This window comes from Erpetoichthys calabaricus, chromosome 13 (assembly GCF_900747795.2).
Source record: "Erpetoichthys calabaricus chromosome 13, fErpCal1.3, whole genome shotgun sequence".
Taxonomy (NCBI): Eukaryota; Metazoa; Chordata; class Cladistia; order Polypteriformes; family Polypteridae; genus Erpetoichthys; species Erpetoichthys calabaricus.
Genome location: NC_041406.2, coordinates 36,004,051 through 36,025,530, shown reverse-complemented (window position 1 = coordinate 36,025,530; position 21,480 = coordinate 36,004,051). Strand labels below are relative to the sequence as shown.

At 37.4% G+C, this 21,480-nt stretch overlaps 1 protein-coding gene across 2 annotated transcripts in view; it reads left to right on the top strand.

Moving 5' to 3' along the window:
- Positions 1-21,480, top strand: part of ctnnal1 (catenin (cadherin-associated protein), alpha-like 1) — a 173,733-nt gene that overhangs the window by 93,022 nt on the left and 59,231 nt on the right. For both annotated transcript variants that reach the window (XM_051935957.1, XM_051935958.1), the window contains exon 2: positions 11,781-11,970. In XM_051935957.1, coding sequence (XP_051791917.1) covers positions 11,781-11,970 — 190 coding nt within the window. The remainder of the gene's footprint in view (positions 1-11,780; positions 11,971-21,480) is intronic.

The window sequence follows — 21,480 nt, the reverse complement described above, 5'->3', positions numbered from 1 at the left end:
GAAAGATCTGAAAATGCTTACATGAGTGATAAACCAAAGGATAATTACATGCCAGTGATTTCAGGCTGTTTTGTGCAGCGGAGATGTAATGAGGTAAATTAATATTGCGTGGATAGCTAAAGTCAAACAATTTGTCCTTGGCACATCCATGCAGACAGAGAGGATATGCTTGGCAGTCTGCTAAGTAAAATATGTTGCACACCTGGCTTCTGTCTGAACATGTATGAACAGGGTGATAAATTCTCTAGGAGCTATGTCTCCCCCTCACTTAACAGTTTTTGTCCCTCACACTTTGCATAGTAAATTGTTGTCAGTATGTCTCTGCATTGGCTAGAGCACATATAACTATCTCTTCAGGTATATAAGCACACATGAATTGTAAACTGTGAACACTGAGACATCACCTACTCATAGAGGTAGACTGCATTCATTATATTTCCATAAAAAGATAAAACTGTTCCCTCTATTTATGTGACTGTTTAATTTTGCAAGGACCTTACCTGCTTGTGTCAAGATAGAGTTTAAAAAAGCAATTATTTTTGATAACTCAGTATAAGTTATATTTACAAATTTGTGTAAAACAAGTAACTCTACTATATTACTTAAGTGGTCAGTTTAAATAAAAATAATTTTTATCAGGCCATTAAAGTTAATGATCTTATTCAGCATACTATTTATAAACACCTACATGTCACAGGACATGTAATAAAGCATAAGGGCATACTTGGCAAGCAGTTGGACATACTGTAGTGGTTACGGCTTTGGACTTTAAACCCTGAGGTTGTGGATTCAAATCTTGCTATTGACTGTGTGTGACCACGAGCAAATCACGTCCTGCCTGTGCTTCAATTAGAAAAGCAAAATAAACATATCAAATTGTATCTCTCAAATGTTGCAAGTTGCCTTGAATAAAGGCATCAACCAAATAATAAGGAATAATGATAATGGTTCTCCTTGCTAGGTTAAGTGGCTTTTTTAATGTCTACTGAGTTGCAGTAGGGGAAACTGAACCAACAACTTTTTGGTACACAATCTAGTGCATGCTTAATAAAGAAAAATTGTTTACTGAAAAGTAACTTCTAACTCCTGTTAATATACAAGCTATATTTTGGTTGAGAATGGATAATTAAATGATCATACAAATTCCATTTATTAGGCATCTCTTCATTTATAGCACTGATGATGTAGCCACACATGATCTTGAATGTTCATGAAACATATTTTTCAAACTTCTTACAGTGGTTATTCCATTCATCCATTCTCCAAGCCCCTATATCCTAACTACAGGGTCACTGGGGTCTGCTGGAGCCAATCCCAGCCAACACAGGACACAAGGCAGGAAACAAACCCTGGGCAGGGCCCTAGCCCACTGCAGACAGTGGGTATTAATCAAAGCAATTAAATTCATATTCATTAGTATAAATAAATGTCTGCTTATTTAAATTAACAGATAAGAAGAAACAAGGTTTATGTGAAATGTGATTATTTGCAGAACTGCTGTATAGTAAGATCTGTTTATAATCTCATTTATAAAATAAATGTTATTGAGTTTCCAGATTTCATTTTCCTGTGCTTTGCACTGTACTTTCCAAGTAGAGAAAAATTGATCACTAGATAGATAGATACTTTATTAATCCCAAGGGGAAATTCATATTTGCTCATTCTGCAATCAAGACTGAATTTGTTTACAAAAATAGAGTGAATTAATATTATTAATAAAACATGTAAACTATTTAAGACTATAGACATGTTACCTGTTGAAGACAGGTGGTAAAATAAATTTTAAAATATTTTATACTGTATCTCTTGCCCTTTGTGTACCTTCAGCATCTTTCCTTTGTATCCTTGTGTGTTTTCACCTCCCTGGCCCAGTGATTCCTCTGTTGAGCATGTTGCTGTAAAGCTTGCTTCTCAGACTCTGTTATTCTGAGGTGCCTTGCTTGTCTTCCTTCCACTTTCATACTTAACGTCTTTCAAGGTGACTCTCAGCATGCTTCTTACACCTTTACTCCTCCTTTTGTGTTTCGACACTCGCATTTCTTCTTTCTATGGCATCTCCAAAGCTAAACTGAACAATCAGATTGCTTGTAGGAACTGGACACATACACAGACCTTAGTGTTATATTAAATAGTAGATCAGAGAATTGGGGTTCTCATGTGTCTTCTTTACTCATGTGGAAGAGTGGAAATGGAAACATGCAAAGTTGTATTTGATAGCTGTGTTGGAGTAAGTAACTGTTTAAGAACTCCAGAAATAATTTATTGTGATATTTATTTACACCATTTATTGTTGCTCAATTTGAAGCAATTTGTTATAAACAGGATCTAACCTGTTTTCAAGGATGTAAGTGCCTTGGTATTTAAAGAACGATTGTGCGACTTTCATCAAGTGCATTTAACAAAAAAAAAATTGGATTAATGTCCCAATCCAAAACTTGTTTTCACATTAGACTAAGGATTTTTTTTTAAATTAACTTTTGTCATATTGGAATGAAATGCAAACATGCAACATCTCTAACTTACTTTTTAAAATATAAACTTTCTTCTGTATTTAAAGATGCAACACTGAACATTTAATTAAAAATGTGAGTGTGTTTGGATAACGTCATCCTGCTGTACTATTCAGAGCAAATAATTAAAATGAAAATACCTGACAAAGCTTGTTGCATATAGTGAGGATTTAACATTCCAGGAATTCCTTGTGTGGTCATGCTGAAGAGATTTTTACAAGCAGTGTTTTCCGTTCTCCTCCCTGCAAATTAAAAAGACTGGTGAGAAGTGATTGGCATATTTAAAATATTTTGTCTTTTCACGCCTGTAGTGTATTGGTGTTAAATTGTTATACCTGCATGCCTGTACAGTGCATAGTACCTTTTTGCCAGTGTCATTTGTATGCCAGAGTTAGTAGCACTTCAACTTTTATGCATTGGTGTTGTACTTCTTTGTGCTGATTTTATTTTTGAGCACTGTTGCTAAGTCTTGTTGGACAATTTTAAAACCTTTTTCCTTTGGGAAAATATAGGAACTTTAATGATTTTTTTATTTTTCTATTGACATTACATCAGTTACATTTTTATTTTTCTGTTGATATGTTTTTAAGGAAATAGCCACACACATTTACCAAGATTTTAAATTCTTTTCCTTGACATTAATTTACTGTGGTGATTTTAGTAGCTCCTGTAATGTTTTGAAGTTTGTGTGACACCTTTGCATTTGTTTTTGCTAGTACACATTACTCAAGACACAGCTTTTTTTTAAACCATGAAAGAATTTCTTTGAAGGCTTTGGATCCACAGGAGCTGGAGATTCCATTAATCCTACACAGTTCTGAAACATGAACAATATGATGATAGGCAGGTGAGCTCTTTCAGGAGAAGAACATGTCTTATGGTCAGTTGCCAGGTATATGAGTATTCCTTGGGTACCGTTGCTTACTATATATTTTTTGGTAGAGTCTGACATATGATCCACATTTTGTAGAAAATTATGGCAGTTTGCTTTATAGAACTAAGCCATTAATCCCTGCTGCAGCATAGTTGTCCATTTTATTTGTAATATTCTGATATTTCCTTTTTTTCATTTTTTGCTAACCTAAACTTTAAACCTCTGGCAGTTTACTGCTTACCTTTTCACCATTTTAGTTCATTTATTGCATTTCAAATGATTAAATTTGAAGAAAAGCTGGAAAACCTGAGGTTCTAAACCTTTTGACTGATAGTGTATTTTTTCCTGGGAATAATCATAATGAAGGGTCAACAAGAGGTGTGCTTGTGTACCTCAAGCATTATCTATGAGGTTTGTTTATCAAATAAAGCTCTGAGAGCAGATTGGATATTATCTAATTAGAAAAATATGCATTACTTTGAATGCTAGAGAAAGTATACGTTTCATCTTTGCGATAGTGTCAAGCTGTGGTGAGGGCATATAGTGAGGTGCTTCACTTTAAGATGGTTAAATTTCAGTGAATTTAATTTCACTGTATAATGTGTATTTACTCTTCACTACTGTATGTTTGTCACCTCCATTTAGGTTATCTCAAATCATATGTCTACTGCCTTTAGCCCTGTTAATATGTCCTAATAATGTTTCCTTTGTAATGTTTAACATTCACTACATAGTATCAGAGTTAATGTGCATCATGCCCTAAGTGCAATCACATTGAGAGGACACCCACCCACACACGTCATTCTTGTGATGCAGATTAGAGGGTTTAATTATCTTTTTTGACTGAATCTGTACAGTAATCCCTCCTCCATCGCGGGGGTGGCGTTCCAGAGCCACCCGCGAAATAAGAAAATCCGCGAAGTAGAAACCATATGTTTATATGGTTATTTTTATATTGTCATGCTTGGGTCACAGATTTGCGCAGAAACACAGGAGGTTGTAGAGAGACAGGAACGTTATTCAAACACTGCAAACAAACATTTGTCTCTTTTTCAAAAGTTTAAACTGTGCTCCATGACAAGACAGAGATGACAGTTCTGTCTCACAATTAAAAGAATGCAAACATATCTTCCTCTTCAAAGGAGTGCGCGTCAGGAGCAGATCATGTCAGAGAGATAGAGAAAAGCAAACAAATCAATAGGGCTGTTTGGCTTTTAAGTATGCGAAGCACCGCGGCACAAAGCTGTTGAAGGCGGCAGCTCACACCCCCTCCTTCAGGAGCAGAGAGAGAGAGAGAGATAAAAACAAACAACCAAAAATCAATACGTGCCCTTCGTGCTTTTAAGTATGCGAAGCACCGTGCAGCATGTCACTTAAAGGAAGCAGCAGCACAGAAGGGAACAAAGTGAAGATCATCTTTCAGCATTTTTTGACGAGCGTCCCTATCGTCTAGGTGTGCGAACAGCCCCCCTGCTCAATCCCCCTACGTCAGGATCAGAGAAAGTCCGCGCAAGAGAGAGAGAGAGAAAAGTACGTTGGGTAGCTTCTCAGCCATCTGCCAATAGCGTCCCTTGTATGAAATCAACTGGGCAAACCAACTGAGGAAGCATGTACCAGAAATTAAAAGACCCATTGTCCGCAGAAATCCGCGAACCAGCAAAAAATCCGTGATATATATTTAAATATGCTTACATATAAAATCCGCGATGGAGTGAAGCCGCGAAAGGCGAAGCGCGATATAGCGAGGGATTACTGTATATTGTTTGATCTACCTCATCACAAGTGAATTTGAACTTTTTTTTTTTTGGGTGAAATGCTACCCAACAGTGAGACAAATAAAGAGCCTCTGAGGCTGAATCAGGTGGTAGGGTTTATCTGATTGATATATTTATTGGAGTTTAATAAAATCAGTGAACAATTGAAACAATAATCTGATTTCTCATGAAATGAAAAGTCATAAGAATACAGTGGTAAGAGTAATAACCATAAAGGAAAGGAAACATTGCAATTTTGAGAACAGATCTTAGTTGTAAGTAAAAGAAAAAAGAGAATGGTGGATTTCCAAACCCGTACCTCAGGTGTGATCAGCTGATCAGATTCTTTTTATTTCTGATTATGTACAGGAAGGCATCATGATATGATGGGCTTGGGTCAGGCAACTCTGCCAATACAAATGAGCACATAAAATCATAAACTTTTTCTTTCCCACAGAATTTCAATCAAGTTTCATCTAGCGACTTCTATTTTTTTACTTATGAAAATGCAAGCTAGTTTTGACGGAGGTGAATTTGTAGCTGTTGTGACTAGGGGAATAGTACTGCTGACTACGGACTTTGTCACAGTTTTTAATCATTTTGTGCCATCATGTGGACCTGTTATGACTGACATAGCCAGACAGTAAGCTCAATCATGGGTAACCAGCTGAATCAGAACCTAACCATTTACTAGACCAGCAGAAACTGCTGTTTGTAATTCAAAGCATTCTAAGTATGCACTCCAGACATACAGTCTCAGAGAGTAAAGCTGCAGGGAAGGGTTATGACACTCTGAGTGATTCCTCAGTGAAGATGTTACATATCTGCTGTGGTGGGCAATGTGCCATCATTATACCTTTTTCCAAATCTTAAAGGAACACAAATTTGATCAACATACTTTACACACCCATGGCTCATTTTGGCTTGAATTACATGTTTTGTTATTTAATGTACAATAATACTAATTCACTCTAATTTTATTAATAACTTTAAAGCAGTATATTACCCCCTGCAAATGATTTTCTATGTGACTCTGCTCCTATGTATCATCTTTGCTGTTCTAACATCCTGGTACATTTCTCTGTATGTTCTGGGATTGTCTTTCTGAATCTTTCTACTTTTTTCCATGTTGTTTTGAGACACCAACATCTTTCTCCTCCCACATTGTCCCACTTCTAGATCCTTCTGCTCTCTCTCTCCCTCTGTCTGTCCCTCTGACTCTATAGCAAATGATTATTTGTTTCATATTTTAGACCTGACTAATTTCCCATTACAGTATTTTTTGTAGATGTTATGTTATGCAAAATTTTGCAATCAGCTCCTCATCGAGCTGTAAATTGATATACTCCGCAGAGTCATCAGTCACTTTAGTTCTACTCGCAACAGACACAAGATCTGACCAGTCACATATTCAGTTATTGTAAAGCCCATGTCTGTTATCCGTGCATTAGCTTGCTAGATAGTTTTTTTCATAATTTTAGCTAACTAATATATTCTAATATATATATATATATATATATATATATATATATATATATATATAAAATATATAATATAACTAATATATACGAGTGTGAAGCGGCTGGGATGAGAATCAGCACCTCCAAATCCGAGACCATGGTCCTCAACCGGAAAAGGGTGGAGTGCCCTCTCAGGGTTGGTAGCGAGATCCTGCCCCAAGTGGAGGAGTTCAAGTATCTCGGGGTCTTGTTCACGAGTGAGGGAAGAATGGAGCGTGAGATCGACAGGCGGATCGGTGCGGCATCCGCAGTAATGCGGGCGTTGCATCGGTCTGTCGTGGTGAAAAAGGAGCTGAGCCGCAAGGCGAAGCTCTCAATTTACCAGTTGATCTATGTTCCTACCCTCACCTATGGTCATGAGCTATGGGTAGTGACCGAAAGAACGAGATCGCGAATACGAGCGGCTGAAATGAGTTTCCTCCGCAGGGTGTCTGGGCTTTCCCTTAAAGATAGGGTGAGAAGCTCAGTCATCCGGGAGGGGCTCAGAGTAGAGCCGCTGCTCCTCCGCATCGAGAGGAGTCAGATGAGGTGGCTCGGGCATCTGATCAGGATGCCTCCTGGACGCCTCCCTGGTGAGGTGTTCCAGGCACGTCCAACCGGGAGGAGGCCCCAGGGAAGACCCAGGACACGCTGGAGGGACTATGTCTCTCGACTGGCCTGGGAACGCCTTGGGATTCTCCCGGAAGAGCTAGAAGAAGTGGCCGGGGAGAGGGAAGTCTGGGCATCTCTGCTCAAGCTGCTGCCCCCGCGACCCGACCTCGGATAAGCGGGAGACAATGGATGGATGGATGGATGGATATATTCTAATTTGAAACATCATTTTAACTTGAAAAGAATGTGCAGCATAATTAAATTGATGTAATGAGCATTGCTGTCACATGAGGGTGCTAATCTTCAAATGCATTACAGTAAAAGCATAAAAAGTACTGTTATACAACATTGATAAATATGTGTTTGCAAAGTTTTAATGAATGTACATTATTGTGAGTCCCCTACATACAAACAAGTTCCTTTCCAACTCCACTTTGTTCTTACGTCCAACAAAGTTCGCCTAGGCACCCAACAAACACAATGCAACATCCTACCCTCAAATCCTATAGAAAACATGTACATGTATAGCTATTTGTAAACAAGAAAATTCTTTTAAAGGTTAACATTTGTGTTTTGTTACAGATTTTTTGTGTATTTTAACAATAAACAGAAGGGTTAATTTTTATTTCCATTGTTTTCCTTCATCTGATATCACTGTTTTGGACTATTGGGTAATCTACATATGCAGACCTAGCCTACCTCTCTTCAGCTCCTATCTAAAAACATATTTGTAATGTACAGTACATAAGAAAGTGTTTTTAAAAGTTAATATTTTTGTTATAAATTTCTAGTGCATTTCAACAACAATCAACTGAGTTATTTTTTATTCCCACTGTTTTCCACCAGCTATCTTGGTACAGTAGACTCGCTTACTACTAGTGAACAATCCTGTGTGATTGTATTCAAATCCTGCTAATCATATAGTGCTCAGAGCTGTGAGTTGTGTCTAGTAATTTAAGTTCCTGCTCCATTGTAATTAGTAAGTGACCCAAAGCAGAGAAAGAATTACTATAAGTCAACAGAGAAGTGTGTATTTGAGAAAAAATTGCCTGGACATGATTGAGATAAGCTAAGACCTACAGTAGGTGGTATAATGCAGTGTGTTTATTTTATTAATTTTTTTATTGGTAACCCATTAATGCAAATTGCTTAATCTTTGTGGCTCTGGTTGTGAGTACGGGGACTGAGGTCCACATTTGGAGTTTGAAAGTGGACATGAGATTATGACATTTGTTAATTTGTGTCTTAGTACATACTGATGCATGCTGAGCAATATGTTTAGGAGAATTAATGGTAATCTTTAATTATATTTATTTTAAGAATTATTATTATAAGAGACACATACATGGACTAATATAATTGTAAGGGACACACATGTGCACTGTCTTCTCTTAGCATTTGCCAGAATCGTTAACAGGACAATCAAATCCTGCATTTAACAGGAATAAAATGATGCATGTTCAATCAGTCATTATAAATGTCATATTTTTGGGGAAAAAAAAGTCTAGTGAGATGGATGTATCTGATTGGTGTGTTTTAAATGTTCGTTCAGTCCAGTTAGATACAATAGATGAGAGGACAAACATGCATTTTGGGTATAGAGTTGTTTAACTTAAGGCTGGTCAATATGCAATACATAAAGCTTTCAATTTTTTAAACTTATTGACGATTCATGATTTATTAAAATGTTTCAACATTGAAATCACTTTCAACTATTATTGAAGGGGAAATAAAGAAGAAAAGGTTGTCCCTAGTTAGCAAACTGTAAATACCACTGTATGTATCCCTTTGTAGAAATACAAAAACGTATCCGTATATATTTTTATTGACAGTGAGAAAAGTTGCAAAACAAGAAAACTTCTTTCTGTGAAGACTTTTCTTTACACCTTTACACTTTTTTTGTAATTTGTTTTTACATTTGCATCCCTCATTCTTCTATCCTGTGGTGTCTACATTCCTTTCACATCACTTGCAGGGATCTTTACTTAAACTTTTCAAATTTCTTTACTATTTTTTTCTTATTTTCCAGCTCTCACTGCTCTTCCTTATGCCTTAGAAATGCTTTCCACTATGTTACAGGTTACAGTTTGTGTTTATGTGTGCGTGTGAGTGAGAATTGTCCCTGTGATGGACTACAATCCTGTCTGGTGTTGTTTTCAGCCTTTTGCCCAATCCTGGGACAATAGCCTATGGTCCCTGCAACCCTGAAATTTATTACCATTAGAATCCCTGAAGCCTATGGAAATATTTGTAATGCTGGGCCACCTTAAATTTCCTTGCACCTCCTCAACAGCGTCTTTGTTTTGCAAATGTGTCAATCAGCACTAGTAGCAGGCAGCCTGCTTACTCATCGTCCACTGAGTCAGACACAAAATTCTCACAGCTTAACTCTCTTTATCTGGGAGTTAGGTGTTTGGAATTGTATAGGGTAAATAATATATCGTTATTTGGAATACATACAGTACATTTAATATGTGTTCCGGTCTACAGTAATCTGTGCAAATGTGGGATGACAGAAAATGTGAGGCAATAAATGTTGAACACGTAGCTAAAACAGAAACTTTTTTCATGTTATAGTAATGACAAAATGTTGACGTGAATTGTATAATGTGTGAAGACTGAAGTCTAAATATCAAATAAACGCTTTCACAAAAGGTATAACAAAACAAGTGCACTTTTATTCAAGAATATAACCGAAAGAAAAGGAAATTGTTCAATTTGCATGTTACAGTCAATGTGTAAAAACTGAAGCCCAAATATCAGTCGATACAAATTAGACATATCTGCAAGGCTGGTGCAGAGGTAAGAACTGCTGTCTCTAATCAAGCGGGTGCAGGTTCAATCCTGGGTCCTCTCCACATTTACCATAGTGAGCTGCTATTATTATTACTATTATATAAAAAAACATTTGGTTTAGGTCTATAACAGCTGGTATAAATGTATGGTACTTTGTAAAAGATACAGTATGTTAAATAGATTGCACCAAGAATGTCTGTCATGTTCATGTTATATTTCAGGCCTACCCCTCACATAGACCTATTTTTTTACATCACTGTTATTGACCTTGCACATTAAAAAAATAATTATTAGAAGTTTGGCAATTTTTCTCTTTATGCAGCACTTTGATGTCATTTAACCTGTGCTGTATTTCAGTAACATTACATCCTCCTCAAGCTGTATGGCATCCATTCAACGTGAATGCTTTAAGAGTCTTCCTCAGTTGATATTTTAGTTAATTTGCACTGTATATTTTCTTTCCTGATATGCCTTTTTTATCATGAGGTAAAGTTATATATGTTAGTCTGTATGTTTACAGAAAAAATTGTTAGGGAGGCGGAGTTTGTGTTGGGGTAGTGTTGTGGCACAGTAGTTAGCATCTCTGCCTCATTAACAAAGCACCCCTGGTTGGAATACGTAACCCAACTTCTGTCCTTGTGGAATGTGCATATTCCCCATATGACTGTATTGGATTTTCTCAGAATATTCCGTTTTCCTTCCTCATTGTAAATATGTGAATTAGGATATTGCTAATTTTAAATTGGACCTGAGTGGATGTGTTTATTGTAGGATTTTGAGCTGTGTTTTTAGAATTTTTTTGGGGGGGGATCTGGAAAGTCATGGCTAATTCAAAAAAAAAAATTTGTTTTGCAAATGTATTGCATTGTGCCGCACATTTATTGTGTTACTATTGCAAATTGTGTTATTTCTAAATAGTATTGCATTACATGATTACATTATTTCTCAAAACAACTGCATTATTTCATAAGTATAGTTGCATTATTGCACAAACATACTGCTTCTTTGATGCCAATAGCACAGTGCTTATATGATTTGTGTTCTAGAGCAGGTAGAAAAATATTTTGCACATGTATAATGGTCAATCCAGACCCAAACATAAATCTAGAAATTTTAAATCTAATTTAAATTTTGCTGTATAGTACAGGGAAGTTATACATTGACTATCATACCAGTCAGATTGATTGCAGTAAATCTTTGCATAGACAATGAACGTGACTGATTTGAGCCTCTAGAGCTGCAAGGCAGGAACACACGCTATTGTGCCACCTTATCACACCATTTTAAAATATTATCTATAACAAGATTATTTAGGCATCTGTTCCCTGATTGCCTACAAAACCCACAGTAAGCCCCTTTCTGCGTGCTCCTAGAACAGAAAATAACATGTGCGGGCAATGCTACTGTTAGCAATCATATGACACATTTGTGAAATAGTGCAATCATATTTACAAAAGAATGCAATTATAATTTAAAACAACATGTTACTTTTTGAGTAAACATAATCGTACAGTATTTGAGAAAAAATGCATTAGATTTGAGAAATAATGCAGTTCTTTTGTGCAGTAAGACAGTATTTTTGAAAATTAAGTCTTTTTTGATAAATAGCAACATTTTTTTCTCCAAGAGTTAGATGTATAGCTTCTCAGGATGTACTCTAATGTATAAATAAAATCATCTAAAATTCAATAGTAGTAAAGCTTTATATCAATATATTGCTTTCTTTTCATTTCAGATTACAACCTTGATCAATCACAAAGATAAGCCAAAGAAGTCAGAAAAAACACTACATGCCATTCAGAGAGTTGGGCAAGCAGTGAACCTGGCTGTTGGAAGATTTGTTACAGTAGGAGAGGCCATAGCATTGGAGAATGAAGAGCTGAAAGAGGAAATGAGTTTTGCATGCCTTGAGGCACGAAGGGCTGGTAAGTGATCTACCTGCTGAACAGACACCTCTAAGCACATTTTACTGGTAATATAGCATATTAATTTATATATTGCAGTGGGGCTAAAGTGACTTGCTCGATTTTTTATCTTTTTGGAAAATTTTGACATTGCAGTGATAAGAGTTGGAAATATTTAATCTGAGGACTTTGCTGTTTAAATTTTATGGTGGATACTGGTTTGCCTCCACACATAGATAATTTTTTTTTCTGTTTCCAGACTTCACTTCCTTTAAAGGCCCACAGGACTTACTATAGGAAGCTGTCTGGGCAGCATCAACAGTAAATTAAGATCCACCTCTGCATTGAACACCACACCAACTCGTCACAGGGCACAGTCACAGATAATCTATCATTTCTTTGCCACTAGAAGGGTTAGTTTATTTAAAGCCTGCTTTTGAGAAGAAGTGGTAGAAATTGTGTCCTGTTATTAAGGAATAAAGATTTAATTACTGTAAGTATGGGGTTCTAATTAAGAAAAGTTTTCTCCTTTGTGGCAAAGTGTTTGTCTAAGGCAAGGGTGGGCAACACTAATCCTTAACACCTACAGAGAATGCAAGTTAAGATTCCAACCAATTGTATAACTAGAAGCCAATGTTTGCAGTTGATTGAAAATGTTATTGAATTGGATGGCTTAGTCTGCAGAGTCACAAATTACAAGCATTGTTTCTGTTATATTTCCAATAGCAAATTAGTATCTGTCAAACTCTGGTCCTTTTTAAATAAATCCTTTCTAAATATTTTTTATATCGGGTAAAGAGAGTTTGCCCCCACCCGCAATTACAGCAGCCCAGATAAACAGAGAGCTGAGGAGTCTTCGTGCCAGCAAAGCAGTGGGTCCAGATGGAGTATCGCCATGACTGCTGAAGGCCTGTGTGTTGGAGCTGGGGAGTCCTCTACAATGTATCTTCAACCTGAGCCTGGAACAGGGAAGAGTCCTGAGTCTTTGGAAAACATCTTGCATCACCCCAGTCCCAAAGGTATCAGGTCCTGGTGAACTGAATGACTTCAGGCCTGTCGCCCTGACGTCACATGTGATGAAGACCATGGAGCGGCTGCTGCTTCACCCCCTGAGACCACAGGTCCGCCATGCCCTCGACTCTCTGCAGTTCGCATACCAGGAGAAGGAGGGAGCAGAGGATGCCATCATCTACATGCTACATCGATCCCACTCCCACTTGGACAGAGGCAGTGGTGCAGTAAAAATTATGTTTCTGGACTTCTCTAGTGCCTTCCAACCTCTGCTCCTCAGGGACAAGCTGATAGAGATGGGAGTAGATTCATAACTGGTGGTATGGATCATGGACTATCTTACGGACAGACCTCAGTATGTGCATCTCGGGAACTGCAGGTCTGACATTGTGGTCAGCAGCACAGGGACACCGCAGGGGACTGTGCTTTCTCCGGTCCTGTTCAGCCTATATACATCGGACTTCCAATGCAACTCGGAGTCCTGCCACGTGCAAAAGTTCACTGACGTCACTGCTATCGTGGGCTGCATCAGGAGTGAGTAGGAGGAGGAGTATAGGAACCTAATCAAGGACTTTGTTAAATGGTGCAACTTCAAACCACCTACACCTGAACACCAGCAAAACCAAGGAGCTGGTGGTGGATTTTAGGAGGCCCAGGCCCCTCATGGACCCCGTGATCATCAGAGGTGACTGTGTGCAGAGGGTGCAGACCTATAAATACCTGGGAGTGCAGCTGGATGATAAATTGGACTGGACTGCCAATACTGATGCTATGTGCAAGAAAGGGCAGAGCCGACTATACTTTCTTAGAAGGCTGGCATCCTGCATCATCTGTAATAAGATGCTGCAGATGTTCTATCAGACGGTTGTGGCGAGCGCCCTCTTGTACGCGGTGGTGTGCTGGTGAGGCAGCATAAAGAAGAGGGACGTCTCACGCCTGGACAAACTGGTGAGGAAATCAGGCTCTATTGTAGGCACGGAGCTGGACAGTTTGACATCTGTGGCAGAGCGACGGGCACTGAACAGGCTCCTGTCAATCATGTAGTATCCACTGCATCCACTGAACAGTATCATCTCTAGACAGAGGAGCAGCTTCGGCGACAGACTGCTGTCACTGTCCTGCTCCACTGACAGACTGGGGAGATCGTTCCTCCCCCACACTATGCGACTCTTCAATTCCACCCGGGGGGGTAAACGTTAACATTATACAAAGTTACTGTCTGTTATACCTGCATTTTTATCACTCTTTAATATTGTTTTTATCAGTATGCTGCTGCTGGAGTATGTGAATTTCCCCTTGTGGATTAATAAAGTATCTATCTATCTATCTATCTATCTATCTATCTATCTATCTATCTATCTATCTATCTATCTATCTATCTATCTATCTATCTATCTATCTATCTATCTATCTCTCTCTCTATCTCTCTATCTCTCTATCTCTCTATCTCTCTATCTCTCTCTCTCTCTCTCTCTCTCTAGTGAAAGCAGGCATTTGTGCAGACAGCACGAGTATATCAATTGTATCATGTTATTTGGAAGCAAGTTTGAAATAAACAAAACTCAACTTCTTAACAATAAAGGAAAATAAATGAAAGTAGAAACGTACAAAGTATTGTAGAGTGAATCTTCTGTTGCACACAAAAATGATAACATTCTTTCAGAGAGGGATACAACTCACACTGTTGGCAACTTGTGACACTGCGAATAGAAACCTAGGGAAAGTCATTAAATAAACGAGAAGTTCAGTTAATAGTAAGGGGACAGAAAGTAGATGAGAGTGGAGCAACGACTACCTACTACTTTATCTAAAAATACTGCATTAAACATGTGCTGTTTCCTGTTGTATAATATGGAGCTTCAAATTAAATAGTAGAAGACACAAATATAATCTGTACTATATGTAAATGACTATGACCAATATTCCAAGATTTTGGGCACTACACAAAAATGCTGGCTCTATACAGATCTGAGGTCTTTTTTTATCAGTTGATTACATATAGGTATTTAAGACAGAGTCCCTGCTTATGTGGATTTATTTAAAGCTTGTGCATACACTACAGTTTTCAGGAGGCATAGGTAATGTCTTGTATACACCCAATGCAGAGTGTGGCTCAGTTCAGGAAACAATGTCACCTTTTAGGAACAGCATTAAGTTGGCTGCAGTATTCAGGGAGAGAATACAGTATATGGCATTTCTTGTTGAGGATAAAATAAAGTTGTTCTTGCTCAGGTTTGCTCATCTGCTGTGATGGTGACCTCATTAATCCATCATTGCACAATAACGTACAATACACAGGGTTGCTGGAAGCTTTTTTTTTATTATTTTACTAAAGATATTTCTTTTCAATTTTTAAGTAGTACAGATTGATATTTCCACTACAGAAAGGTTGGTATATCTGTGATGATTGGCCTAATTTATCACACACACACACACACACACACACACACACACACACACACACACACACACACGAACACACAAACTATTTCTGTCCCACAGCACTGAACATGCATGGTATGTGGGCCTCTGATTGACACTTTTTCCTTTTTTTAATTTTATTGATTTTATTAAAATCAAATAACATTCCATACAAACAAATCAAGTTTTACAAAAATAGGTTTGAAACAAATAAACCCCCACCCCTGAGAAAGAGCTAGGACAGCAGAGTAAAACTTAAAGCAAGTAAAAATAAGTAAATAGATAAATGAATAAAGATAAATGGAGTAAAAGAAGGGAGAGAACCTGCTTCCTCAATTTAAATGCTTATTCTAAAATGTTATTGATTAGATCATGCCAGGTTTTGAAAAAATTTTGTACAGATCCTCTTAAGTGCGAATTTGATTTATTCCAGTTTCAAATAGTATAAAGTTAGGATTCTTCCAGTTGAGCAAGATAAGTCTACATGCCAATAGTGTACCCCAAACACAGCTGTTAGTGAATTAGGAGGGATTGTGACACCAAGGCTGTCTGAAAGGCATTTAAAGATTTTGGTCCAGAATGATGTTAATTTGGTGCAGGCCCAAAACATGTGGCCCAGTGAGGCCGGAACTTGATTGCAGCGTTCGCAGGTTGGATCTTGCCCTGGTTATATTTTGGACAATTTTAAATGAGAGAGACTTTTATTAACAGTGATGGCCTGGAACTTTTCGTAATGGCCACTTTTTAACAGTGGCCTAGTAATACTGAGTTTTAAGACAAGAGTCACAGATGTTCATTGTTGCTGGGGGTACCACAAAAACCAATGTCATTTATGCCATTTACATGAAGAAGTTGTTTGGAAGTGAGAAACTAATATGATTAAATGTTGCATGAAATTGTGCATGGATATTATGTGCCATTATATTACTTTTGGTATTGAGCAGGTATTTATAGTAAATATGTCTGCAGTAGTTTCAACAACAAAGTCACAATTTTTGTATCTTAATATCTAGCTGCACATCCACACCCCCATCGCCCGAAATGATAAAATATACTTGCACAGTATTTAAAAAGACATGAGATGATCTTTAAAGAATTTAAAAGTAATATTGATTTTACGGACAAAAAACAATATCATAAAAGAAATAAAGGAAAATGCACAATACTAGAAATAACTGATTTGGTAGAATAAGACCTTCATAAACAGAGTCTGAGACCCTGAAATGTGCTACTACACCTAATGTAGTGTCAGTTGAAAATCTATCCAACTTGTTTATTATATTTTTTCTACCTTGGATATATAATTAATTTTTCAAGAGCTGCAAATCTTTTTAATATCAGTTTTCGCATCTTTGTACACATAACCCTAGTGTTGTCCTATGATTCCAAAATACTCATGACGTTATTGTTACTAATAATAGTCCTACTTCTGTATACATTGTTCTAAAGTATCTCCTCCAGGTAAAAGCAGAATTCACCGGTATTTTGCAAGCCTTGCCTCATTCCATAGTTTGGCATATTTACACAATCTATTGTAGCACCTAGTAAATGTTTTTAGAAATTCAGATTTTACCTGCCTTGAAACTTTTGAATTTTTTTCTACATGTCTGCAGCCTTGACAGAAAAGTATCCAGGACAAGTTCTTTCCTTATGTCAAGCACAGGTTAATATAGTATGTGCATTTAAAATGTGATATTTCATATGTCTCTAATTTTCATCCATCCATCCATTATCCAACCCGCTATATCCTAACTACAGGGTCATGGGGGTCTGCTGGAGCCAATCCCAGCCAACACCGGGCGCAAGGCAGGAAACAAGTCCCGGGCAGGGAGGCAGCCCACCGCAGCTCTAATTTTCACTGGGGTGTAAAACTCCAGCTTTAAGTAAGACCATTCTACAAAATGTTGATCTGATCTTAAAAAAACATCATACTTATTTTGCTAGTATTGTTTATTAGCTGCATTTTTATCTGATGTACTGAGAAACATGATGTACTTAGTTTTCTTCTAATTTTAATATCATAGCTATATACAGTAGTGATGGCTGGAAAAGATTGTTCCTATGGAGCCTTTCATTCAACATTATAAAAGAAAGTCTTATCGTGTTTAATCACAAAACTTTCACATGATATTGAGCTCAGAACGGAAATTAATCTGGTTTCTTGATATGGCCGTATATCTTTGTAAAGGTTGCTACATAAAAAATTTGGTAAAAATTATTTTAGTAGTTTACAGGGTGACATTGTTTTTTTTGTTATCGCAAATTATTGTCTGTGCTGTGTTATGTTTGGTTTGCAGTACTATTCATTATTTAGCTATTCTAATGACCCATGTTCATTTGTGGTGGATAAATTGCCGATTTGTTTTTATTTTCATTATGTTGTGAAAATAACTGAAACATTCATTATGCTTCTCTTTATTGGTAGGTGGTTGTTTTTTGAGTCTTATTTTGGTAGTTACCATACTGTCTAAGACTGCAGTTAACCAATGTATTTTTTAGCAGTATCATTTCCTTTTTTGTTTTTCAGATTGGTTAATAATCTATACTTTTTATGAAGTTAATACTAACATATTTCAGGAATGTTGATTTGTTCAATTTTGCTTTCTCTTATTCTCTAGATTATTCAGTATGAGCCAGCAGCTAAACTTTTCACTGGTGAAAACCGTAGAAATTCCAGTAATTAGTGTGTTTTATTTTCTATGATGTACAGTGTCCCTAATGCCTTTGCCAGTGTTCATAAATAAATCCTAAACTCATTTTTCACTGGTAACATAAGAAACAAAATCCACTTAATGTTTGCAATATACTTTAGATTGCATCTGATTTTCCATTTTGATATTAATTTTCACTGTGCATGTTGTGTTTGCCTTGTCTTTAATTGGTATCAGTTAATAGAACAATGAAGTGTATTAATTGGCTTGTAAGTTTGTTTTTGTTTTCTACTCCAGCTCCATAGTTGAAACCCATCTTTTTTCCCTTTACATGCACTACTCCAATTTGTCAGTGCCTTGTTTAAATGTAACATATCTTGGCACTATTGTCCACATCCATTCCACAAAGATCCTTTTTCATCTGTCTTTACCAAGGACTTTGCCTTTCCTATTTTTTGGGAGGGGTGGAGGCAAATTTGTTAGTCACAGAAAAAGCAAGCAGTGAGCTAGCATCCAATTGTATCTATTGGTGATCATTTATTTATTTGTTGCTGTAAGTGTGGTTGAGCCGCAAAATATGTAGTTACCTATTCAGCATACTGTCAATAAGTGAACGCCTGAGTGCGCTGTTTCCCTGTGAAACCCAACAGACAGATGCAGACACAGGTTTAAAAGCACCCAGAAGTATTTTAATTTTCTTATTTACAGTGCCCCAAAGCACCTTCACCACCATAAACACAATCAATAAATGCAATACTAAATACAATAATTCTCAATCCTCTCCTCCCAGCAGCTCCGTCACACTCCCTCCCAACTCCGGCTCATTTGCTGGGTCTCTACCAGTCCTTTATATAGTCCTTGACCCGGAAGTGCTAATCTTCTTCCTCCCACGTGACTTACTAGCACTTCCGGGTCAGCTGGAGAATTCAAGGTTTCAATCGGCTCGGAAGTACTTTGTGGTTTCCGTTGTCATAGTCCGTTAGTACTTCCAGGCTAGGTGAGAATTTATTTTCCCACCAACTTCCCACAGCGTCCCCTGGCGGCACCCACGGTACCCCGCAGGGCTGTGCTGCCGAACTCCAAGTCCCATAGTGCCCTGTGAGCATCTGGGGCACTGTTGCAGTACAGGGAAGCTGCCATCTATCGTCTTGGGGGAAGCAGTGTCGGCAAGTCGCTGCCTTCCCCCATCCTTTTATTCTAGGGGCATCCCAACTGGGTCAAGCTGCCCGCCGTCCATCACAATACTTTATGTAAGTGGAGAAAATGGACAGAAGTAAAGATTCAGAAGCTAAAAAGTTTGTGTTTTGTCATTTTCTATAAAAAAGAATTATGTTAAACTAATGCGAGAGTAACTATATATAAAGTTTATCTATGTATAAGCTAAGTACAAACCAGCAAATAAAGTACTATATAAACCAGTAATTAATACAATTTCATTCGACAAATAGGATTACTGTAATAACTTTCAACCGAAATATTTGAAAAATGGTTGGCTAATGTGAAGTTGCCGATATTTTGTGTGCTAAGGTTTTTTTTTCTGTCCTCCCAGCCATTTAACCTTATCACTGGACCCATCCTTAGAGACTTAGAATTTGACACTATATATAAGGGCATTACCCTTCTACTTGATATTTTTCTGTTTTTAAGATCATTTAGATTAATGTTTTTGTTTTCTTTCTTTGTTACTTATTCTTTAATATTATCGCCTCATCTTGTTTCTCTTGTAATTTTCTCTTTGACATCTTCTAAAGAACTGTGAGCTACATTGTTTGTATGTAAATGTGTTATATAAATAAATGTTGTTGAAGTTGTTACTGAAGTTTTATTTGGCACTGCCCAGGGTGGAATAAAGTGCAGGTGCAGTTACACAATAAATTCCCCAGGAGCAACAATTTTGGCCCAAAACAAAAATTCCAATACCTAGATCCACCGTGGGGAGCAACTTTGTACATCTATGCTAATTCCTATGGGAACTTCCCCAAGAAAGTGAAGGTGCAGTTACTAGATAAAGTTTCCCAAAAGAAAAAAATTCAGAATGAAACATTTCAGTAGCCTAATATTCTGTTTGCCTTCTTAATGGCCTTTGAACACTGTTTGGAAGTTGATAGCTTAGAGTCTACTCTAAATACTTTATATTTATAAAATAAGTATAAATACTCTTAGAATCTACCAGCAAATCCAAGGAGATGGTGGTGGATTTTAGGAGGACCAGGCCCCACATGGACCCCGTGATCATCAGAGGTGACTGTGTGCAGAGGGTGCAGACTTATAAATACCTGGGAGTGCAGCTGGATGATAAATTGGACTGGACTGCCAATATTGATGCCCTGTGTAAGAAAGGACAGAGCCGACTATACTTCCTTAGAAGGCTTGCATCCTTCAACATCTGCAATAAGATGTTACAGATGTTCTATCAAACGGTTGTGGTGAGCGGCCTCTTCTATGCTCTGCGACTCTTCAATACCACCAGGGGGGTAAACGTTAACATTATTCAAAGTTATTGTCTGTCTGTATATCTGCATTGTTATCACTCTTTAATTTAATATTTCCTTTATCAGTATGCTGCTGCTGGAGTATGTGAATTTCCCCTTGGGATTAATAAAGTATGTCTATCTGTCTGTCTATCTATTATGACTCCTAAATCCTTCTCATAAGGTGCACTCTCGATTTTCAGACCACCCATCGTGTATTCAAACCGAACATTTTTACTGTCTATGTGTAATACTTTTCATTTTACTGACGTTAAATTTCATCTGCCACAAATCTACCCAAGCCTGTATGCTATCCAAGTCCTTCTGTAACAATATAACAGATTACAAATTATCTGCAAATCCACCTATCTAGGTATCATCAGCAAACTTAACCAGCTTATTACTTATATTCCTATCCATATCATTTATACATATTAAAAATAGTAGTGGCCCTAGCACTGACCCCTGTGGAATACCACTCTTAACATCAGCCAATTCTTATAGGGTTCCTCGCACCATTGCTCTCTGCTTCCTGTGTCTGAGCCAATTCTGCACCCATCTAAAAACAACACCCTGAACTCCCACTTCTTTTATTTTGATTCCCAACCACTCATATGCTACAGAATTGCTTATTGCTCATTTTTACACATACACATTACTTAAATGTACATATATTTATATTCTTGTTCATACGTGTGGCTTTTCTATAGAAAATTCTCACTTGGACAGATGTTTTTTTTCTTCTGGAATAGGAATTAACCTTGTTTTTCTAGGGCAAGAGGTGAAGGCATATCAGTGTTTCAATGTTTCTGTCGTTTATGACTATATTTCAGAGTATCAGCTTTCTGCAAAGTTTTGTTGAATACAATAAATCCTTGGTATTTATCGATAATTGAGGCAGCTCATTACATTATTTAGTAACTCTTGTCAAAGTGTTTTTGTGGTGTGGCAGACGGCTGGGTGCCACCCCCAGCCGG